This window comes from Lepidochelys olivacea (genome assembly GCF_965140295.1).
Source record: "Lepidochelys olivacea isolate rLepOli2 genome assembly, chromosome: 10".
Lineage (NCBI taxonomy): Eukaryota > Metazoa > Chordata > Testudines > Cheloniidae > Lepidochelys > Lepidochelys olivacea.
Genome location: NC_140420.1, coordinates 1,894,686 through 1,904,035, shown reverse-complemented (window position 1 = coordinate 1,904,035; position 9,350 = coordinate 1,894,686). Strand labels below are relative to the sequence as shown.

General features: G+C 51.2%; 1 protein-coding gene across 1 annotated transcript; it reads left to right on the top strand.

The window, feature by feature from the left end:
• Positions 1–421: 421 nt before the first annotated feature.
• Positions 422–9,319, top strand: LOC311526860 (uncharacterized protein; the record flags this gene model as incomplete). The annotated part of the gene is made up of 3 exons (XM_084640332.1): positions 422–1,138; positions 2,893–2,993; positions 9,251–9,319. The coding sequence occupies exons 1-3, from the start codon at positions 610–612 to the stop codon at positions 9,317–9,319; spliced, it is 699 nt and encodes a 232-aa protein (XP_084496458.1). The 5' UTR covers positions 422–609.
• Between the last annotated feature and the right edge of the window lie 31 nt (positions 9,320–9,350).

The following is a 9,350-nucleotide window of genomic DNA, read 5'->3' as shown; positions in this document are numbered from 1 at the left end:
GATAGACATGGCTACAACTACACTGCATACAATGTGGTTAGTAGCAGCTGGATCGCCACAGGACATGGATGATCTCCGGTTGGCTAATGGCTGGATCGCCAACACTAGGAATTGCATGTAGTGTTGTAGCCATGTTGGTCCCAGGGTATTAGAGAGACAAGGGGGTGCGGTGATATCTGTTATTGGACCAGCTTCTGTATGTGAGAGAGACCGAGGGCTTGGCTACACTTGTGAGTTACAGAGCAGTAAAGGAGCCCAGGGTGCACTAACGCACGACGCGTCCACGCTGGCCAGGCACGTAGAGCGCTCTGACTCCGCGGCTACAGCGCGGCTGGTCTCCACCTCGGCGAGGGGAATAACGTTTGCTGCGCCCCCGCTGGAGTGCCGCGGCGCCAGCATGGACGCCCTGGTCCTATAGTGCGCTCTGGTCGGCCTCCAGACGTGTCCCACAATGCCTGTGCTAGCCACTCTGGTCATCACTTTGAACTCTACTGCCCTGCCCTCAGGTGACCAACCGTCAGACCCGCCCGTTAAATCATCTGGGAATTCTGAAAATCCCCTTCCTGTTTGCTCAGCCAGGCGTGGAGTGCTCTCAGCAAATCTTTCCAGATGACCATGCCTCCACGTGCTAGGCGATCCCCAGTATGGAGCAATGGCGCAGTGCTGGACCTCATCAGTGTTAGCGGGGAGGAAACTGACCAGTCCCAGCTGCGCTCCAGCCGTAGGAATTACAGTATCTTCGGGCAGATATCAAGGGCCATGATGGAAAGGAGCCATGGCCGAGATGCCCTGCAGTGCAGGGTTAAAGTGAAGGAGCTGCGGAATGCCTATCGCAAAGCCCGCGAGGCAAACAGCCGCCCTGGTGCTACCCCCGCGACCTGCCGTATCTACAAAGAGCTGGACAGAATACTTGGGGGCAACCCCACCTCCACTCCGGGGGCCACCCTGGATACTTCAGAGCCCAGTCCAACAAGACAGGAGGAGGAGGAGCAAAGCGGGAGCGAGGGTGCTCCGGAGGAGGAAGATGCCCCGGCATCCCTAGATGCATGCAGCCAGGAGCTGTTCTCAAGCCAGGAGGAAGGTAGCCAGTTACGGTGGCCAGTGCTTGGGGAAGGACAAACACCAGAGGAGGTTCCCGGTAAGCGGCTTTTATTTTGGGAAGGAAGTTATTTGGTGCGGGCTCTTGGGGCGAGGAGGGTTAGGGCTGCATGCATGGCTCGATGCGGAATAGGGCATTGATGTGCTCTCACGTCGTGGTAATCGGCCTCAGTGATCTCTTCAGAGGTCTCAGCCAGAACTTGGGCAATGTGCTTGCGCAGGTTTTGTGGGAGAGCCACTGTGGTCCTTGTCCCAGTCAGACTAACATGTCCCCACCACTGTGCCGTGAGGGGCCAGGGGGCCATTGCTGCACACAGGCATAGAATCATAGAATCATAGAATATCAGGGTTGGAAGGGACCCCTGAAGGTCATCTAGTCCAACCCCCTGCTCGAAGCAGGACCAATTCCCAGTTAAATCATCCCAGCCAGGGCTTTGTCAAGCCTGACCTTAAAAACCTCTAAGGAAGGAGATTCTACCACCTCCCTAGGTAACGCATTCCAGTGTTTCACCACCCTCTTAGTGAAAAAGTTTTTCCTAATATCCAATCTAAACCTCCCCCACTGCAACTTGAGACCATTACTCCTCGTTCTGTCATCTGCCACCACTGAGAACAGTCTAGAGCCATCCTCTTTGGAACCCCCTTTCAGATAGTTGAAAGCAGCTATCAAATCCCCCCTCATTCTTCTCTTCTGCAGGCTAAACAATCCCAGCTCCCTCAGCCTCTCCTCATAAGTCATGTGTTCTAGACCCCTAATCATTTTTGTTGCCCTTCGCTGGACTCTCTCCAATTTATCCACATCCTTCTTGTAGTGTGGGGCCCAAAACTGGACACAGTACTCCAGATGAGGCCTCACCAATGTCGAATAGAGGGGAATGATCACGTCCCTCGATCTGCTCGCTATGCCCCTACTTATACATCCCAAAATGCCATTGGCCTTCTTGGCAACAAGGGCACACTGCTGACTCATATCCAGCTTCTCGTCCACTGTCACCCCTAGGTCCTTTTCCGCAGAACTGCTGCCGAGCCATTCAGTCCCTAGTCTGTAGCGGTGCATGGGATTCTTCCATCCTAAGTGCAGGACCCTGCACTTATCCTTATTGAACCTCATCAGATTTCTTTTGGCCCAATCCTCCAATTTGTCTAGGTCCTTCTGTATCCTATCCCTCCCCTCCAGTGTATCTACCACTCCTCCCAGTTTAGTATCATCCGCAAATTTGCTGAGAGTGCAATCCACACCATCCTCCAGATCATTTATGAAGATATTGAACAAAACCGGCCCCAGGACCGACCCTTGGGGCACTCCACTTGATACCGGCTGCCAACTAGACATGGAGCCATTGATCACTAAGCGTTGAGCCCGACAATCTAGCCAGCTTTCTACCCACCTTATAGTGCATTCATCCAAGCAAGCTGCATATGGGCCAGGGCAGAAGCCACACTGCAGTAGAAGACCCCCCTTGCTTCCCAGGTCACCCTCAGCAGCGAGATCTCTTCCGGGATGGACTCCTGTTGAAAATGTGGGGACAGTGTTCAGTATAGGGGCCCCTGCCGCTGTTGGCTCTCCCCAAGGCACAGAACCCCAGAGGACAGTACAGTCATGAAACAATCAGTCCCCCTTGACCCTGTGCTTACTCACCATTTTGGGGCTCCCGTGGGTTATGTGTGCTTGCTTTGGGACAGGCAAATTATGCTATTGTGTAGACTGTGCTTGCCCTTATGTACAGGGGAATCATTGCTCTGTCTGGTGTGAACAATGCTGCCTCTGTCAAGTGATGCATTTTGCCTTTACAGATGCAACCTTGAGATCTCAGCCGTCCGTGTTATCACCGGCCGAAAGACTCCAAAGAATCAAAAAGAGGCCACGTAGAACCAAGGAAGACATGCTGCATGAAGTAATGCAGCATTCAAGAAATGAAAATCAAAAAGTGCAGGAGTGGCAGGACAGTGAAAGGAAGATCTGCCAGCAGAATGAGGAGGGCTGGCACAAAAGCGCAGTGCTCTGGCAGCAAAGCACGGATTGGCTGATAAGCATAATGGAGCGCCAAGCGGACTTGATCCAGGACATTTCCATGCCCGCCCCGCCCCTGCAGCCTCTGTCCCAAAACTCTTTCCCTTGTGCCCCCATGTCACCTCCAACTCACTTTCCCCAACATTGGGGTTCTTACCGCCACCAGCTGCCTCCAACACCTGTAGGTTCACCACCCAGCCCTGAAAACTACGACCCTGACCCACTGCACTCAGCCCCCATCACCAGGCATTATAGCCATCCTGAAGTGCAGCACTCATTGCACGGCTGAGTATGATAACAGGACAAAAGCAAATCTGTGATTGTACCATTCCCCATCCCACCCCTTAGCCCTTTCTGTTTCCCAAGCAGTTGTGTTTCTTTTCAATAAATGAATTTTCTTTTCAATAAATGGATTTTTTGGCTTTGAAAACATTTTTTATTATTGCATAAAGTAAAAGATACCTTAGCCCAGGAAAGAAACAGGCACTGCAAGTCAGCGCAGCAAGCACAGATTCCTACTAACTTTGGAACCATTGCACTTCACTCCCTTGCAGGGCACCAGACATTACTGCTGGCTTTCAGCCTCAAATTGCTCCCTCAAGGCATCCCTAGTCCTTGCAGCCCTGCGCTGGGCCCCTCTAATAGCCCTGTTCTCTGGCTGTTCAAATTCAGCCTCCAGGTGTTGAACCTCCGAGTTCCATGCCTGAGTGAATCGTTCACCCTCCCCTTCACAAATGTTATGGAGGGTACAGCACACGGATGTAACCACAGGGATGCTGTCATCGGCCAGGTCCAGCTTCCCATGCAGAGAGCGCCAGCGGCTCTTTAAATGGCCAAAAGCACATTCCACAGTCATTCTGCACTGGCTCAGCCTGTTGTTGAACTGCTCCTTGCTACTGTCAAGGCTCCCTGTGTAGGGTTTCATGAGCCATGGCATTAAAGGGTAAGTGGGATCTCTAAGGATCACAATGGGCATTTCGACTTTCCCTACGGTGATCTTCTGGTCTCGGAAAAAAGTCCCAGCTTGCAGCTTCCTGGACAGGCCAGTGTTCCGAAAGATGCGTGCATCGTGCACCTTTCTGGGCCAGCTTGTGTTAATGTCAGTGAAACGCCCACGGTGATCCACAAGCGCCTGAAGAACCATTGAGAAATAGCCCTTCCGATTAATGTACTCGGAGGCTAGGTGGGCTGGTGCCAGAATTCTATCCCATCTATCGCCCCTCCGCAGTTAGGGAAACCCATTTGTGCAAAACAAGCCACAGTGTCATGCATGTTACCCGGAGTCACGGTTCTTCTGAGCAGGATGCAATTAATGGCCCTGTAAACTTGAATCAACACGATTCCAGTGGTTGACTTTCCCACTCCAAACTGATTAGCGACCGATCGGTAGCTGTCTGGAGTTGCCAGCTTCCAGATTACAATAGCCACCCCCGCAGGGCAGCTCTCAAGCTCATGTCCTTGCGCTACAGGGTGGGGGCGAGCTCCTCACACAGTCCCATGAAAGTGGCTTTTCTCATCCGAAAGTTCTGCTGCCACTGCTCGTCATCCCAGACTTGCATGATGATGTGATCCCACCACTCAGTGCTTGTTTCCTGAGCCCAAAAGCGGCGTTTCACGGTGGTGAGCGTGTCCGTGAATGCCACAAGCAAACTCGTGTCATATGCGTTTCTCGAGTTGATATTGTCGGAGCCCTCACTGTCACTTTGGATCATAAGGAATAACTCGACTGCCAAACGTGATGCGCTGGCGAGACGTGTCAGCATATTCCTCAGCACTTCGGGCTCCATTCCCGCAAACCGAAAGGGAAGACAGAGCGGGCAGTACAAAAACTGTTGAAAGATGGCGCCAAATGTGGACAGAAGCCCAGGGATTGCTGGGATGCGAACGGATGCATCAGGGGGTGTTGGGACAGGACCCAGAATGCCCCACCCCCTTCCCACAAGCCCCAGCACCAGAATGGGAAGAGGGGCTCTGTGGGATAGCTGCCCACAATGCACCACCCCCAATGCTGCTGCAAGTGCCGCAAATGTGGCCACACCAGTGGGTTTGTTCCTGTCCGCGTGGACAGACTGCAGCGCTTTCCCTACTGCACTCTCCGAAGGCGGGTTTAACTCACAGCACTCTACATCTGCAAGTGTAGCCACGCCCAACTTTCAACACAGAGCTTTTCCTCAGGTCTGAGAAACTAACAGTATCACTGCTAACTACAGGCTTTGAACAGATTTGTTTAGCATGTTTCAAGAGACCATTGAAGGCGAAGTGGCCGGTTAACACCCCTCCTGTCATAGGGAGGAAATGGGCAGAGGAGCAGCTGGGAGAGGTTTGTTAGTGGGTTACATATTGCAATAAGTCATAAGTCCAGCGTCTCTAGAAAGTCACAGCTCAGAAGCCAAATCAAAATAAACCCATGAGATTGACTTCCCCCCTGGAGCAGACATTCAGCCCCATACTCAGTGCAGGCCCTGTCTCCTGGGAATGTGCATTACGGCAAGTGAGCAAGAAGATTTGCACTTCATCTGCAACATATGATGATACAATGAACAGGAAAGTGTTTGTGGTTCTTGCCTGAAGCCCCGAAGCTCTGAGTTAAATCTTGTCCTTATGGCTAAAGGGTTCCTCTGCACTGTTAGTGTCTCCTCTGGGGCTACAAGAAATGGTTTCTGACCAGCACTGATTGTGTGTTCTACTGAATGAAAAAACTCTAAGTACAGGGTGACTCACGCATACAGGCAGCACCTTTGCCCCTGCCCACTGAGCCTGGAGAGAGTGGTGGGACCTCTCTGGCTGCATCCCTCTTTGCTCTAGGGGCTGCTTGCTCACACTTAGAAGTTTAGCCACTTTACCCATGCAGGCATAGACTGACAAGCCTGTCCTATGCAGGTGCAGTTATACAAGTGTTAAAGGGCTTTAGCCCACAATAGCTTGTTCCAGATTAGGAACTGAAATAATCCATACCACTCCAAGGCACCTTTATGCTGCTGTAAATGCCCCTGCTCATGGGTTTGCCCTGGGTTGGAATGTCAGCAAAAATTCGCACCCCTAACTGACATGCTTATTTCTGTCAGACGTGCAAGTGCAGACCAGCCTGCAGTGCAGGTCTCCCATGCTTAGACCCATCTTCCCTCCAGCACACTGAGCCTTCCTGCTCTCCACAGCCTTCCGAGAATCTTACTTCTACTGTGTCTTATGCTGGCAACTTCCTGGCCCCTCTGGCTGCCGCCTGCCAGCACCCCAAAGCTCTAGTTCCTTAGTATTAAAAAGCAAAGCAAACAAACCACCAGCAAAAAGCCACCAAACATGAACTGTCCTAATGCCACCCTCACCTTATGATCTAACTTAGGCCCCGAACCTTCAATCCAGTGTTCTAGTGTGGAGCCCTGTGCCCCAAGAAGCCCAGTTGGGCTCCTTGCTAGTGGATCCAACTGCAGGATCAGGACGTGAGACTGTGAACTCTTCTGGACAGGGACTTCTACTGTGTTCGGTAAAGCTCTGAGCCCTCTCTGTGGTGCTGTAGAAAGACTGAGTGAAGGCTGGATGTACAGACCACTTCACCTTCCTCTGATGTGAACCTTCCCAGCTGTTCTGCAGCACTACACAACAGCTTTGGGCAGGAAGTGAAGAATCCCGTGTGAAATAGAAGCTGCAATGGGAATTTTTTGTCGGTAGAATGTAATTACCCAAAGTGGAACACCGAGCCTAAGTCTTGTCAAACGTACCATGGGATCTTTAATTACTGGTTATGGTCAGGATGTCAGTGCCACGTCGGCCAGCCTGGGGCTGCAGGACACCACCCTGGGCCATTAGCTGAGCACTGCTGGCTAACAGGGACGAGCATGAGTCATCTATTCCATGTTTGCAACACCTGGGTTTTCCTGGCAGATTTCCTGTCGACGGCCAGGTCGGCCAGCAGAGCTATGTCAGTCCGGGGTGTGAAGAGCTGTGATCCATGACTGCCATGGCTGTGCCACCCAAAGCCTGAGTGTACATACCAGCAGAATGTTGCTTCTACCAGTATAGCTTGTTTTGTTGCAGTGCGTGTGTGTGTGGAGTGAGCTGTACCGTACACTACTGACTATTCGCGTAGCAGGTGGGTCACAGACTTTATTCAGATAATTGGGAGGTTGGATAATCTACAAGGCAGAAGCCATTCAGCAGCAGAGTGGCCTTCCCCATGGCTAAGTGCTCATCCTCTTCTTCCATGCAGTCTTTGGGGGGGTCTCTTCTCTATTATCTGTGTACCACTGCATTATCCAAAACCCTTCCTTGTCTCCAAGCATGCGATTGCTGCAGAGGGCGTGTGTCTCATGCTGGGGGACAAAAAGGGATTTGGATAATAAGGTTTTGGTTAAATGGGGAGTTAGCTGTACCGGCAAAAACCCTGCTTTGGCAGTATAGCTGCCTCCACGCGAGGAGTGCTTTGCCTTGAGTGCAGGGGCCTACACTAGATGGCCTGTTACGGTCCCTTCCAGTCCTGCCCGTTTATAAGTCTAGAGTATCCTGGCGTTGGTAAAGTGCTCCTAGTGCAGAGTGGCCCAAAGTATTGACCCAGACCCAGTGTTCTTCAGTTGATGACAGATAAAATCTTGACATGAGGTGGTGGCTCCTGGCCAAGCACAGCCTGGATGTTACGCATCTGGATGTTGGCCCTTCTCAAGCCAGAAAATTCCTCAGCACCACAAGCTGTTTACAGTCTGTTGCTGCCAAAATATGCACCCTCCAGCGATTCATCGCCAAAGGTCCTGTCAGCTGAGATGGCCCCAGAAGCCTTTGGAATCAGGAGCCAGCACAGACTTAAACCTGACATTGGGGAACCACATATTTCTAAGATCAGAACTTCAGGCCATGTGTGCATTTAATCCAGCAACCTGTGCTCAGCAGACTGGCAATACACACGGGTGATGTGAATCTAACAGGGGCTATCCAATTGCATAAGCATGAGAGTATTCGCTGCATCCAGTAACTAATTGATGTGGAAGCAACGCGGCACCCTTCCTCCGTCTCCTTCTCCTGGGAGACTTACAAAATCGACCTGAGTCGTCACTAACTGAGACTGCTGCCCTAGTGGCAAAGAAATGGATTTTAAGATAATTGACATTCTCGTCTGCTCCTCAAATAAGTGATTGGTGAAAAGGAGGAAGAGATGTTGCTGTTACACAGGATGGAGCTGTGTAAGCTAGTACAAAAATTGTCTTGGACTCTTTGAGCGCATGAAGGCTGGGGTGTATTGAACAGCTGTTTTCCGCCCCTTTTCTCTGCCTTTCTGGCATTTAGGATTCTGCATGTATACAGTAATTGAAGCTTGAATTAACCCTCCCCCCACATACCCATGCTTGTACAGCCATGCCAGGGTTTTCTGCCCTTCAAGTGGCATCAGCAAGGACAGGTGTGATGCAGCTGCATGGATGATGGAGTGCAGCCTTCTAAAGTATGTAACATGTAATGGCTTATTCCTGAGCTTGCTCTCGCTTAGTTACAAAAGTAACTTCTAACCAGGGCACATGTTGCAGTTTTCTGATGGGTGTGACCCTGGGGGAACTCCCCACCTTCAGAGAACTGGATGCTTCAGTAATTTTAAATCAACCAAACAGCTTTTCACATACTGGAATGTCAGTTCAAATGCAAAGTGTGTCTAGTGGGCACACTTGCTAAAACCCTCAGCTTCGTGAGAGGTGTTGGGGCTACTCTGCCTAACTAGTGATTTTGGAAAGCCGCAAAGACGTAAAATGCTCTAGAACTCCTATTGTGTTGGAACATGCTGGCTCCTTGCCTCAGAGAGGGGTTGTAAACTGTTCTGTCTGCAGCGAAAACTTTCATTCTTTTAAGCCTCATTTCTTGCATAAAGCTCAGGAAGCCAGTGTGCAGCATTGGTCTAGCCGAGTGACACACAGGCCCCCAAACTCCTCACTGCTACCAAAAATGTGAAGCACAATTGGTGACATATCTCAGTGGCCCTAACAGGCTGAGAACATACCAGCTTCACCACATCCCGCTGCAAGCTGGCAAGGCCAGGCTCACGGCTTCCACTGGGAACAATGCCCAGAGGTCATGCAGGATGGCCTGGTGGGAAGCCAAGCTGTGTATATATGTACATCACGGCTCTCCATTGTGCATATGAGGCCTGGCATCCTTCTTCCCTTTCAGACGTTAAACTTCGTCATGGAGCAGAGGGAGGAGCTGACTGAGGTCATAGTCCTGGTTTCATCCAACTAAATGGAGGAGAGGCTGGGAAAGGCCCCGCCTT